This window comes from Protopterus annectens, chromosome 13.part0 (genome assembly GCF_019279795.1).
Source record: "Protopterus annectens isolate FY-2018-M chromosome 13.part0, PAN1.0, whole genome shotgun sequence".
Taxonomy (NCBI): domain Eukaryota; kingdom Metazoa; phylum Chordata; order Ceratodontiformes; family Protopteridae; genus Protopterus; species Protopterus annectens.
Window position 1 is genome coordinate 925,909,563 of NC_056747.1, and position 15,000 is coordinate 925,924,562.

At 39.7% G+C, this 15,000-nt stretch overlaps 2 protein-coding genes across 2 annotated transcripts in view; one reads left to right on the plus strand and one right to left on the minus strand.

Annotated features, from left to right (window-relative positions):
* The window catches only part of EZH1 (enhancer of zeste 1 polycomb repressive complex 2 subunit), a 3,086,757-nt gene extending 3,082,967 nt beyond the window's left edge, over positions 1–3,790 (minus strand). Inside the window, exon 1 of the mRNA XM_044054680.1 lies at positions 3,491–3,790. Within this exon, the coding sequence (XP_043910615.1) occupies positions 3,491–3,563 (73 nt within the window). The 5' untranslated portion in view covers positions 3,564–3,790. The remainder of the gene's footprint in view (positions 1–3,490) is intronic.
* LOC122787785 (receptor activity-modifying protein 3-like) overlaps positions 1–15,000 on the plus strand; it is a 343,166-nt gene that overhangs the window by 160,937 nt on the left and 167,229 nt on the right. The window lies entirely within an intron of this gene.

Consider the following 15,000-nt stretch of genomic DNA (forward strand, 5'->3'; position numbering starts at 1 on the left):
TTTTTTTGGACCTACAAGCTGTACAATTTAACTGAAAAACAAACAAATCTGTTAAACGTACAGTAAGCTGGTTGTACAAGTTTGCACACCCTTAAACTAATACCTTGATGAAGCACCTTTTGATTTAATTACAGCATTCAGTCTTCTTTCATTACAGCATTCAGTCTTATTGGGTAGTTGTCTATCAGCATGGCACATCTTGACTTGGCAATATTTGCCCACTCTTCCTTGCAAAAGCACTCTAAATCTGTCAGATTGCGAGGGCATCTCTTGTGCACAGCCCTCTTCAGGTCACCCAACTGATTTTCTATTGGATTTAGGTCTGGGCCTTGGCTGGGCCATTCCAATACTTCAACTTTCTTCTGATGAAGCTTTTCTTTTCTTGATGTGGATGTATGCTCAGGGTCACTGCCATGCTGAAAAGTGAAATTCCTCTTCATCTTCAGCTTTCTAGCAGACACTTGGTTTTGGGCCACAAGTGACTGGTATTTGGAACCGTTCATAATTCCCTCCACCCTGACTAAAGTCCCAGTTCCAGCTGAAGAAAAGCAATCCGAAAGCATGATACTGCCAACACCATGCTTCACCGTGGGGTTGGTGTTCTTTTGGTGATGCAAAGTGTTGTTTTTGCGCCAAATGTACCTTTTGGAATTGTGGCCAAAACATTCAACCTTGGTCTCATCAGACCATAACACATTTTCCCACATGCTTTTGGGGGTCTTGCTGTATTGTTTTGCAAATTTTAGCCAGGCCTGGATGTTTTTCTGTGCAAGAAAAGGCTTCCATCTTGCAACCCTACCCCATAGTCTAGACATATGGAGACTATGGGAGATTGTTGTCACATGTAGTACACAACCAGTACTTGCCAGAAATTCCTGCAGCTCCTTCAGTGTTGCTGTAGTTCTCTTGGCAGCCTCCCTGACCAGTTTTCGTCTTGTCATCAATTTTGGAGGGATGTCCTGTTCTTTGTAACGTCACTGTTGTCCCTTCTCCACTTTTTGATGACTGTCTTCACTGTGTTCCATGGTATATCCAATGCTGTGGACATTTTTGTGTACCCTTCTCCTGACTGACACCTTTCAACATTGAGATCCCTTTGATGCTTTGTAAGCTCTCTGTGAACCGTGACTTTTACTGTAGCAGGCAACTGAGTAAATGTCAGGAAAATCCTACTAGGACAGATGAACTTTACTTGGGATTAATCAGAGTCTCTAATTGATGGCAGGTGTGTACCCAAGAAGACTGAATGCTGTAATTAAACCAAAAGATGCTTCAAAAAAGTATTAGTTTAAGGGTGTGCACACTTACACAACCAATCATACTTTTTATATTTTTCTCCTAACATATTTGTTTTTCAATTGAACTGTACAGGTTATAGGTCACATTAAAGGTGGAAAAAGTTTTGAAATGATTTATTGTGGTCTCATTTTTTTATATCACAAAAACATGGCATTTTAACAGGGGTGTGTACACTTTTTATTTCCACTGTGTGTGTATACATTTATAGAGAGAGGTGCACTATATTTGGCCTAAAACAGATTTATTGACATCTGTTTAATCAACCACATTTGTTCAACATGTGCAGATGGTTGACAAATGTGTGAGATTGACAGTCCCCAGGCGGAGAATTATCCCTTTCCCTGAGGAGTGTGATGTCTCAGAGTTAGTATATATAATTAGCAGTGGTTTGGTGGGGGGCAGGGGAGCTTGTCCCCAGCAAAACAAGATTTATTTTTTTATTGCATACCTAATGGTAAGGTGTCAACCTTCAGTTTATCGACCTTTCAGAGGTCGACAAATAGGCTACTCAACTTAAGCGCATACAACCATATACAACAGCAGACACCAGAAATGTAACTGTGGCCATTTGTTCCATTTTTTTTTTTAAACACAAGCACAACCATATACAACAGCAGACACCAGAAATGTAATGTGGCCATGTTCCTTTTTTTTTTTGAACACAAGCACTAACTACTCTAAGATTTATCTGCCCTTACAACCACCTCTTCTCTCAGTTTACTGGGAACTACTTACTTCCTACAGAAAAGAAAAAAAATACTGAATTTCTTTCCTTAATCATTATTTTATTTCAGACCATCAGACAGTCAAAAATTGAAAAGCTCTAAAATGCATCTCAGGGCATCAAGCACACCATAGTTTATCGGGAACTAATGGCTTTCCTCCACTGTTATTACAGTGCAGTTCTGACCATTTGGAGTGTTAAAACGATGTAGGAAAAAGTTGAAGAGTAAGACAGAATGACAAAACAAGAAATAGTAGTCGGGAGAGGGTGGGGAGAGAAGGCTAGGGGAAAATGGGGAAGAAACCATGGAGCCCATTGCCTAGGGCTCCATTTCACTTAAGGCTGGCCCTGACACAAGTTTCAAATATTTCTAGAAATTTGCAGTTATTCTCTCCTGGCTAAAGACTCCCAAGTTAACTACCCTTTGATATGTCTACAACTTCCCCTCCATGCGACAAAGCGTATCACACAATCACGAAGTACAATCCACACCTTTTCCATCACCCTTCTCAACACATCTTATCAAGACTTGCCCCTACTGTGCCAGCACCTAGTCATGATCTTTGGTCACCCAAACTCTCTGCTGATAATCCTCACTTATAATTTTCCATTGGCACCTTAACAGATCCAGTATGGTCCTTGCTCACTCACCTCTTCTTCCTTTACCCCTTTCTTGGTCCAGTTATACATGACTGAATATCCTTTTTGCCAGTCCCTCACTTTGGCATCTTAACAGATCCATTATGGTCCTTGATCCCTCACCTCTTCATCCTTTACCCTTTTCCTGGTCCAATTATGCAATACTGATTATCGTTCTCGCCAGTCCCTCTCCACATCTTGTCCTATTTCAGTATCCACTGCTCCAGTCTTTCTCCTAAAGGACTCATTCCTGTACACACTGTTCATTTTTATTCCATGAAGGCAAGTGTTACCATTATGCATCACGTACCCTCCTCGTAATCTCTAACTCCTGAGCTGTGTCCCCAATGTCCACCTAAGATGCTCCTTCCCGTTCCATTGTCCAAGCGCTCTCTGCGTATCTCTTTTCAACCTACTTAACAAAATGTTAAACCTTTTGCAACATTCCTGTCAATCACTCCACACTATTTTATGGTGATCTACTCCGCCCAAACACAGTCACTTCAGACAGTAGTGCACTTCTATGACTTCCTTGTGAACTGGGCTCTCCATTTGCCACACCCCTTACACTGCCTCGTTTCATTTTAAGCTATCTACAAAAATTAACTATAAATGGGGAAAAAAACTTGTTGAACCTATTACACATAACTAAATAAACCACTTCCTAACGAAGCTCTTGCTATCACTCCTTAGACGAGACATACGCCCCTCTAACATGCACTACACCATCCTAATTCTCCTTCGACCTCTTCTCAAGTTTGCAACTACGCCACAGCAATAGTACATGAACTGAAGCTGTAAAAAACACAGCTTTAGAAAAGGACTTACTGCTCTTCCTTTCAGTGCTCTCCTCCCCTTTCCCCCCTGGTGGCGGCCTGTACCACGGTAAGCCTTCTAGCATAAAATCGGTGGCGTGTGACGTAGTAGACTCTCCGGTCACACGGCAGCTCTTCCTCTGAATTTCCAGTTGCTTCTTCCACCAGACGTGAATCCTATAGTACCATTTTTTTTTAGTTTCCCGTACTCATGTCGGAAATGTTTACCATAACTTAAAGCTTCTAGAATTCTTTTGATAAAGAGTAATAATATTTACATCTACGCATTAAAAACACACACTGCTCCAATAACATAATACCGTTTTTTTTAAAACTGTTCCGTTGTACTAGCCGTAGATACAACGCAGACTGCAGCAGTTTCTCAAGTCATGCACGCTGTCAGATTAGCTAAAGCGGTACGCGAGCTTTTGCAGGTTTGCCTGAAAACTAAGTGTTGCTCCTGTACAAGTTTACCACATTCATAAAACCTTTGTAACGCCATCAGTACCTTTGGTTTTGTTTTAGATTTAATATCAGGGGTATTAGCACGATATTTAAATTTTGTATTAAACCCTAGTGTTGTTATCCCCCACCGCTCACCTATCATTATAAAAATTATCCAACCTTCAATACTCAAACTTTTAGTGCAGCAAATTTGAACAAAAACTAAAATAATAAAATAATGAGGGAGGAGAACAATAGACCCCAAAATAGGGACACGTTTTGAGTACTGCTGTTATAAACTTGGAAGGTTGTTTGAATAAGAGGATTTACGTCAACATATAATTTTTGAAGGATAGGAAGTCTAAAGCTCAAATATATTTAATTATTTAGTGCCTTCAATCCTCAGTGATTTGTCAGAAAACCACGCATTTTGGAGGAACAAACAAAAATATGAGTAAGAAGTTTGAAATTACGCGGAAATAGAGAGAGTTGAAAGGTGTTTCCTTAAAATGCTACCCCCATATAGGAAAGGAAGGAAACACATTTTTTCCAATTGTTACAATATGTACGCATGAAAAGAGATTTATAGTGGTGAATTCCTTTCACACAAGCATTCTTTGCCATTATATACTAATAACATTTGTTTGCACTGTTCTAAATATTCTGTGCTTTTTGAGTGCAGAAGTTTCCAACAGATGTTCAGTAAAAAAAATGTCATGTACTCCTTTGAGTGCACTGAGCATACCTCTCAACCTTTTAGAACAAGAAATCTAAACAAATCTATAAGTAATGTGTGTGTGTGTGTGTGGGGGGGGGGGGGGGGGGAGCAAAGGCCCAAAATTGGGACGATTTTTAAATATTGCTTTCACAAACTTTGAAATTTGATAGAATAACATGTTTTGTATTGAATTTTCTGAAGTGTGTGAAGTCTGACACTCAAATGTCTCATTTATTTCTGACTTCAATCTTTAAACATTTGACAGAAAATCACAATTTTACAAAACCAGACCAAAAATATGAGGCAAAACTCTGTACAGTTGAGAGGTAGTATGCTTAGCTACACTGTTGTTTAAGATGTGTCTTTCAGGTTTTTGATTTTGTGATAAAAAGTACAGTTGTGTAAGTTGAACTTTCCATAACAGTAGATGTTCGAATGATCAATACTGCAGTAGCCTTAGCTATGTGGGATTATGTCCTGCCAAGGATGTAACAGCTGGCTATCTTCCAAATCTTCAGGGCACTTTCCACACACCCAAACTGTCAAGAGGCTTGAGCTCAGCTGACTAAAAGGCAGCTTTGAGTGAGAAGCCCTTCAGCGCTTTCTTGCCAGCAGAGAGATGGAGGCTGTGACCTGAATTGACAAGGCTGGGAATAACAAAAAATAAATGCCCACACCTTGGCATTAAAAAAACACCAAAATTACAAAGGGGATGGAGGGAGGAAGTGGCTACTGCAGCAGTGATCATTTGAACATCTACTGTTATGGTAAATTCAGCTTACACAGCTATACTATGCTCTTCATATTGATCACTGCTGCAGTAGCCTTAGCTATAAGGGTAAATTACCATGGCTAACTATATTTGGGAGGAGAAAGGTCCAGAAGGCCCTGGAGAATGGTCCTAGCAATCCATGATCTAGACCTAGAGAAGGAATTCAGCTTATAATGCTTTGTAAAAGTATGTACAGAGGATCGAGTAGCAGCTTCTAGAATATTATAGAAGAAGTCAAGGTCCTTGTAGAGTGGGCCTTGACCCTGCCTGGAATAGATTTGTCATGGTGAGTATAACAAAAGGTAATAGCTTTAGACAATCATTTTGAAATAGTCTGTTTTTACTCCAGTTGTCCGTTCTTCTTACCTTCACAAGAAATGAAGAATTGATCTGATGATCTGAAAGATTTAATTCTGTCAAGATAGTACCCAAGTTGTCTGTGGACATCAAAGGTATGGAGTATCCTTTCTCCCTCATTTTTAGGTTCAGGAAAGAAAAGGGGAGATGGATAGTTTGACTTAAAGTAAACTCAGATACCACTGTAGGCATAAAAGAATGATTAGTTCTCAGAGAAACCCTGTCCTCATGGAAAATGAGGTAGAGTTGACTCACCATAAGAGCTTGCAACTCAGATATCCTTCTTGCAAAGGTCAGAGCAATCAATACAATTGTTTTCCATGTTAAGAACCTCAAGTCGACAAGATTAGCAGGTTCAAATGGAGCAAATGTTTGTTTCTCTAAGACAAAATTAAGATCCCAAGGAGGGGCCACAAGTTTATTTGAAGGCCTCTTATGCAAAACCCCTTTCAAAAACATTTTGACATACGACTGCCTTGAAAGGGAAAGATGCATGGGCAGACATGCTGAAATGGCTGGTAACTAAACCTTGATAGAGGAAAAAGAAAGGCAATGGGGTAGTAACTCACACAAATATTGTAAAACCAGAGAACAACTAGCCCTGAATGTGTGCAGGTTATGTTGTTGGCACCAACTAGAAAAGCTTTTCCATTTGCTAACATATTATTTTCTAGTCACAGGCTTTCTTGCCTCCATTAGTACCTGCTGTATGTCCTCAGAAAACAGGTGCCTAAAAGGAATTAAGACCCTATCATCCAGGCAGTCAGCTGAAGATGACTGATGTCATGGTGTATCAAACACCCCTGTTCTTGTGCGAGTAGATCCATTCTGTGAGGAAGGTTTTGGTAATTGCCCCTATCTGTTTTCAAAAGGAGGGAGAACTGATGGTTGTCTGGGCCAGAAGAGAGTCACCGCAATGGGATTCCTTCTTAATCTTCAGAAGTACCCTGGATATTACTGGAAACATTGGAAAGGCATACAAGAACATTCCTGTCCCAAGAAAAAAAAGGCATCTGTCTTCCAGGCTTTCTTGCATAGAGTCCTAGAACAGAATTTTTCCACTTGATTGTTCACAGACGAGACAAAGAGGTCTACTTGAGGAATTCCCCACAGATGGATCAAATCTTGGAAGACCTCCAGATCTAGTTTCCATTTGTGAGGGTGTGCCCTGATCCCACTTAATTGGTCTGCAACACAGTTTTGCTGTGATGGAATGTAAGATTCCTGTAGAGTGAGATTGTGCCGTGAAGCTATATCCCAAGCTAACATGGCTAGTCTGCAAAAAGGGTACAACTAGTCCCCACCCCCTTGCTTGTTGATTGTATATTGCTGTGGTATTGTCTGTAACCACTTGAAGAGGCCCCAGGGCCAAAGATGGTTCACAGAATTCAGTGCCTTGATCTGGGCAAGTATCTCCCTGATATTTATGTGCTTGCATCTGTCCTTGGTGTCCAACACCCCCTGCACTTTTATCTCTCCTGAAACTGCTCCCCAAGCAAAATCTGAAGCATCTGTGATGACTATCTGCTTTGGAGCAGGGAGGGAGAAGGGTAGACCTTGATTTAAGGATATCTGTTGTCTCTGCCAAGTGATTTGTCTTCTGACAAACCCCAGTACTGGATACTGTCAAGATAAATGATGTTGATGTTGGGACCAAAGAGATTTTAGATATCACTGTATCTTTCTCATGTGGAATCTTGCCAAGAGTATTATGACAATCATAGATGCCATGAGATGCATAATCGTGAGATATTTCCTTGCAGTGACTGAAGCCTGAGTGGAAAAAACTTGGAAATCGATCTAAATAAGGATCTATTTTTTTCCTTTGGAGGAAAGGCTCTTTGAACTAAGGTATCTAGTTGATATCCCAGGAACACAATCATGAGTGAGGGAGTCAAGAAAGACTTTTGGATGTTCTCTTGGAATCCCATTGGAATTCCAGCTAGTGCAAGAGATTTCTTACCCAAGACAGAGATTCTAGACATTCTGAAAAACACACAAAAGAAAACTTGTACTACGGTGAAGAACTGGCCCTGTTAGGCTAAGGCTAGCCTGGGAGTCTTATCCAATAAAGAAGTCCGTGCGAGCACTGTGATTGGAACCTTTCACTTGCAGCTGCTTGATGGTAGTTTTATCTGGAGTTTCTCTGATTTTTTCTTTTTCACATTCTGAAAAAGACTCTGCAAAGATAAACAAGTCATCTAAGTAGAGTAAAATGCAGATACCCTGTAGCCTGCAATGAGCTATAACTAGAGCTAGACACTGTGAACACTCTTGGTGTAATGGATAGTTCAAAGGGTAAGGCAGAGAACTGATTATATGATCCAGACATACAAAACCTTAAGAAAAATCTGAAGTCTGGATGAATAGGAATGCGATGACAAACATCTTTTAAGTCTAGTGTTATCAGGAAACATGAAAAAAGAAGAGGCAACAAGCAAGGATGCCTGCAGGCAGGTGCAAGGGGGTGCACTTGCACCCCCCTGGAACCGGCTGACCAAGAGATTAATTTTCTCTTAATTAAAAAAATAAATACATTTTTTTTTTGGGGCGTTCTTTAAGAATGCCCTTTGCATCCAATTTACATCTTCATTTTCCACTAACGTGGGGAATTTGAATTCCGGAAGACGTTTGGACTGCAGACGAAGAAGGTACAAATAACAGGTAAATAAGGGCACTGGAACCACTGAGTGAGGGGGAGGGAGCACTTTTGGCTAGTCTAGTCCTGAGGGCAGTGGAAATACAAAAACTCATCATCTAGGAGGACCAGAAGCCTTGCGTGCATCTGCGTCATGTATTTATGCCAAACACAAGTTAGGCGCGAATTTCCGTAACAGGTATATTATATTGGCCATAAAGATAGTTTCCTCTCTCACACTCTATGAAAAAGATAATGCCACCCAGCCTGAGTGATTTTTCTAGCAGCTGTCTTCTTTTCACAGGTCGACAGGTAGAGAATACGCTTTGAAAATTATCAATAAAAACAAATGCAGAGGAAAAGTAAGTTAATATTCCTATTGCAGTCACACAAATGAGTAATTTTTACAATTATTAGTAAGCTGCTCCTTAGTAAAGACTTAAAAGTCAATATAAGTGATTTACTCCTCTGTAATGCTTATTGAAACAATTGTATTACCCATGGAATAACTGATTTACATTGGGAATGTCTGTTTGAATTTGTACCCAAAGTTTTTGCAACAAAGAGTGCTAGAAAAAAGATGTGTCAGCATTCTTTGTCAGATACACAGATGGATAATGTCTTCTATTGTTGGTTAAAACTTATTTTAAAATCTCTGGGACAAGAGTTTATTTTTTGTGCATTGAACAGACAGCAGGACTTGTATTTTGATAACTATAGCACTTTATACTAATCTCAGAAGTGAAAAAATTTTTTATGCAGCAATATCTCACCAGTTACCAAGCATCTGCTGAATATATTCAGACTGTGTGGCTTGCATATGAATGTTGTTGACAGCACCTTTTTGTGTAAAATATTATGTGGTTACAAATGCAGTCACTGGAAGGTACAAGAGGGGCTGAAAGGAGTTCATACTTTTGTTCCCACGGCAGTTGACTGTCATCTGAATATCTGAAGACTTTTTAGACACAGATTCCCCTTAGTATTGTTCTATTGTCTGTTTGACAGCAGAAATTATACAATTCTTCTCGGCTATTAGAGTCCAAACAGACAAAGAGTGATGTTACGAAATTCATGCCATAAATTAGTTTAGGTATAAATTTACTTACTATCTGAAAGTTAATCAAGACTTCTTAAGTGAAATGTCTCAGTTTACCTATAGAATTTACATTACATTTTAATAATACTGAGGTGTTGATTAGCCAGTTTATGCATTTTGTGGATTAGAGGTACATTATGTCAATAACAGCAGTCTGTAACTATCGCACCACAGTGGAGGAAATAGCGAAGCCGCAGAACAGCCCACCGAAATCTTGCCCATGGCAAGATTTAGATGTTCCACGGCTTCGCTATTTTCCACTTTTGTTGTAGTGGTTTCAATATTGTAGCATTCAAAGTTTTGAGACTTCGATGTTACAATATAAACCCGTTAGATCTAGCAGGTGGAATTTATTTTCAAGTGCATTTTCAAGGAATTGTGAGCTTCAAGGGAAGCAAAGGTTACTGCTGCTCATGCTAAGTCTGCTTAAAATGTGCAATTGTTTTATTTTGCAAATGGTATCATTATTGTGGTATAGAATTTTAAAGCAGTGTTAGCACAGCAGGTAGCATATTTGCATCTTGATACAAAGAGCTGTAGGTTCTATTCCTACAGCATGTGCATTTGTATTTTAAGGGAGTATGGTACTGCAGTCCTTGGTATGTCCTCCTTTGGATGAGACACCTAATAACGATCAACCTGTTTTTCACCTTGCCACCCATTCCTTATTGCAATATACCAGCTTACCGTTTCTTTTAATGTAACATAGGCAATTTATTCTTCAAGGGCAAGAGGCACTGAATTTGTAAATGAAACACTGAAATATTGGTTTCCTAGCAACACAACCTCTTTATTGGTTTCAGATCTCTTTAATGTGAAATTATTCAGATGACTTTTACTTCTGCAGAGATTCTGCATATTGATTGATATTGGTGGATTGTATGACATAAGTTTGAGTGGCCCTTTATGGTTGAAATGTTCTGAATTGTCCAGGTTGTCATTATTGGTTCATATGATTTGTTTCATTACTTAAAGGAAAAATGTTCAGAACTATAAATTTAAACACACACTCTAACAAGTGGTGCTAATTTATACAAGAGATATAATTCAATTATTATATAGTATAATTAATACAGTCAGGAAGGTGAATCATAGGACTTTTGCATGGTTCTAAAAATGTGTGCCAGGAGCCTATGATTTGAAAACAGCCCAAGGGTAAACATACCCTGCCACTGGCCAGATGCATTTTCTTTGAATGTGGGTTTCAATGCTGTTTCAGTGAATGTGGGTTTCAAAGGTAGAGAAGTTTTAATGCTGAGTCTGTTTTCATTGTAAGACTATTGCTTTGTTTAGGTTTGGTAAATGTCTATCAGTGTTTGTTCTATAAAATTTGAAATAAAAGTTATAAATGAAATCCAAATGTCTGTAATCATTGTAGACGTAAAGCATAAAACAGTATGCACGCTGAGAAGTTTAAACAGTGTCAATGACAAATGGGGAGATATCCAAGCAATGGGATACTGGAATGGCTGCGTGGGTGGGGGTGGGGATGCGTGGGCGGAGGGGGTGGGGCTGCATGGACAGAGGGGATGCGGCTGTGTGGGCGGGGCTCTGGGTTTGCACTCCATGCTAAAAATCCTGCGGGCTCCTTGGCAACAAGTTATGAAGTAATATCATTTTGAATTTGGGCACGGTCACAAACAGGTTTAAGAAAGAAAGATCCAGAAGTGGTTTTCATGCATTTTCTTTCCTTGGCAATAGGAACATCCTTGAATAAAGTCTTCTCCCCAACTGGGAATGAGGAGCTGGTTCTATCACTTTTTGGGACAGCATTTGATAAAGAACAAGAAGAAACAAAACAGTCTGATCTACAAGATGAGGAATGACCTTTGGAAAGGAGGAATTTCCTTCCACTGCCATAAGTAACCCTGACAAATGATTTTCAGAACCCATTTGCCTGAAACAATCTGTTGAAAAAAAGAAAATGGAAATTCAGATTTTCTGGAAGAGAAAGAGAGCCAGGTTGGGAGGGGGTCACAAGGTCTCTTGAAAAGTCAGTCAGACGTGTTGGAGTGTCCTTTGTTTTGGGAGGTTTGAGACTTCTTTTCGAAACTCCTTGCCACTTCTTAAACTTCTGTTCACCTGAATTCTGTTGAAACCATTCATTCTTTTTTTGCAGAAACTGGATGAGTAGAAAGAAAATCCCTTGGACAATTTAGAAAAGGAGGGCTAAAAATATATTAGAGATTCCCTGGATCAGCTTGCCCCTTTCATCACACTTTTTGATCACCTCTGCAGGAGAGGTGCCAAACACTAAATCTCTATCCAAGGGAGAATTTAAAATCTTATTTTTAATATCACCTGGAAGGTTCTGAGGAATGCAGCCAAGCAAACCTTCTTAAAACAGTACCAGTGGCCACAGCCCTGGAAGAAGTATAAACAGAATCATATACACACTGCAACAATAAATAGTGACCTGTGCAATAGAAGAAACTATGGTATTCTAGCAGATTTTTCTTTAAGAGAAGAAACTATAGATAAAACATTCCACATACTTTCACAATATGTGAGAATAAACTTGACATATGAGCCTGACAATTTAAAATTCTAAACTTTAGAATTGCAGAAGTATAAAATTTTCCCCATATCTACCAATACTTTTCCCATCCTTATTAATAAGAGTGGAATTGGAATTAACTAAGTGCTTTGCAGCAGAGGAGTTATCTAAGGCTATAGCTGATGAGTCAGGTTTGGGAATTTAAAAGACTGGGCAACTTTATACATCCAATCTGTCTTTTTAGGGATAACCGGCAGGCAGTAAGACACACATCCTCTAACACAGACAGGACAGGACAGGAGGAATGGGTATAGGTTCAGGAAAATCCTTCTGTAACAAGTCCTAGTATTTTCTGAGGGGCTAAGAAACCTCAGTGTTCTCCGCTGAAAACACTGTGACATTCTAGCAATAGTCTCAGAAAAAGAGAACCCCTCCCCACAGGGAAAATCAGAAAGAGATCTCTCTGTGACTGAATCAGAAATATGAGGAGAAAATCTTGAATCCATCCCTGCATCCTCCTGTTCAGATTCAGAATCTTGAATCTCTTCAGGAAAGGAGGCATCCCTCTTTATTTTACGGGAAACTACTCTACAAGAAGGATCAATAACCTGAATCAAATCCTAAGGCAGTCCCAGTAAACTACTCCTATCCAAAGAAATTTGTGGAGGACTAGATGCAGTGGATATAAAAAGTTTACACACCCCTGTTAAAATGCCAGGCTTTTGTGATATATAAAAAATGAGACCATAATAAATCATTTCAAAATTTTACTCACCTTTAATCTGACCTATAACCTGTACAATTCAATTGAAAAATAAACAAATCTGTTAGGGGAAAAATATAAAAAAAGTACAATAAGCTGGTTGCATAAGTGTGCACACCCTTAAATACTTTTTGAAGCACCTTTTGATTTAATTACAGAATTCAGTCTTCTTGGGTAGGAGTCTATCAGCATGGCACATCTTGACTTGGCAATATCTGCCCACTCTTCCTTGCAAAAGTGCTCCAAATCTGTCAGATTGTGAGGGCATCTCTTGTGCACAGCCCTCTTTAGGTCACCCCACAGATTTTCTATTGGATTTAGGTCTGGGCTCTGGCTGGGCCATTCCAAAACTTTATCTTCTGGTGAAGCCATTCTTTTGTTAATTTAGATGTATGCTTGGGGTCATTGTTGTGTTGAAAGGTGAAATTCCTCTTCATCTTCATTTTTCTACCAGACGCCTGAAGGTTTTGGGCCAAAAGTGACTAGTATTTAGAACTGTTCATAATTCCCTCCACCTTGACTAAAGCCCCAGTTCCAGCTGAAGAAAAGCAACCCCCAAAGCATGATACTGCCACCACCATGCTTCACCGTGGGAATGGTGTTCTTTTGTTGAGGCAAAGTGTTGATTTTGCACCAAACGTACCTTTTGGAATTCTGACCAAAAAGTTGAACCTTGGTCTCATTAGACCATAACACATTTTCCCACATGCTTTTGGGAGACTTGATGTATTGTTTTGCAAATTTTAGCCGGGCCTCAATGTTTTTCTGTGCAAGAAAAGGTTTCCGCCTTGCAACCCTACCCCATAGTCCAGAAATATGGAGAATATGGGAGATTGTTGTCACATGTAGTACACAACCAGTACTTGCCAAAAATTCCTGCAGCTCCTTCAGTGTTGCTGTAGGTCTCTTGGCAGCCTCCCTGACCAGTTTTTGTCTTGTCTTTTCATTAATTTTGGAGGGATGTCCAGTTCTTTGCAACGTCACTGTTGTCCCATATTGTTGTCCCATATTTTCTCCACTTTTTGATGACTGTCTTCACTGTGTTCTGTGGTGTATCCAATGCTGTGGTAATTTTTTTGTACCCTTCTCCTGACTGATACCTTTCAAGAATGAAATCCCTTTGATGCTTTGTAAGCTGTCTGTGAACCATGGCTTTTGCTGTTGCAGGCAACTGAGTAAATGTCAAGAAAATCCTACTAGGACAGCTGAACTTTATTTGGGGTTAATCAGAGTCTCTTTAATTGATGGCAGGTGTGTACCCAAGAAGACTGAATTCTGTAATTAAATCAAAAGGTGCTTCAACAAAATATGTTTAAGGGTGTGCACACACAACAAAGTATTAGTTTAAGGGTGTACACACTTATGCAACCAAAATGAAAGGTTGTGGAGTAACAATATGAGACTTTTTTCAAAATAAATACATAATGGGCAGTGCTAATTATAGAAGCTGTCTCTCTGATCTATCCAGCTAAGAGATGGTCGGAGAAGTGTCCAAAAAGATCTAAAGAAGTATCTCAGCCACAGGAAATAGTAAATAAGCAGTAGTGTGTTCTCCTGAGTCGAGAATACCCTGATAGGTTGTCTGATGGGATCTTATCCGTAGCATTCATAGGTAGATACTAGGCTATTAACCCTAGGGCCCATATAAGCCTAGCCAAACGGTGTCCTGGCTTTTGCCACCCAAGAATATTTTCCTGTGCTCCTATCAAGCAGAGCCACATAAGTGATCCCTGGGGTGAAATTCCTATCTCCTATCCGATCATCAAGATTTTTCTTGAAGAGTGCTAATGAGGAGCTTTGTTTGATATAGATAGGTAGTTTGTTCCAGAGTATGGGAAGTCTCTGGAACAGTAATCTATCCCTCCACCATGTTCTGTTTTTTGTGGTGACAAGGTTTAGGTCCCTAGAGCATGTAGCTCGGAGGGATTGGGATTTCTTTAAGTGGAGCATGTCCAACAGCTCTGGATTTGACATAGCTTTGTATGTTAGGCAGAGATCGCCTCTGAGTAGGTGATATGCAACAGAGTAAAGCTGGAGTTTTTTTGAGACGGTCTGCGTAGGGCATCTGTTTGAGGCCGGTAATCCTCTTTGTGAGGGATTTCTGTGGCCTTTCCAGTTGTAGATGTCTTGTGAGGTACATACCAAAAGGGGCATTGTACTCTATAATGGGTCTAATGAGTGATGAGGTGTGCCACGTAGAAGGATTTCCTGACTGCTGTGGCGATGTGATTATCA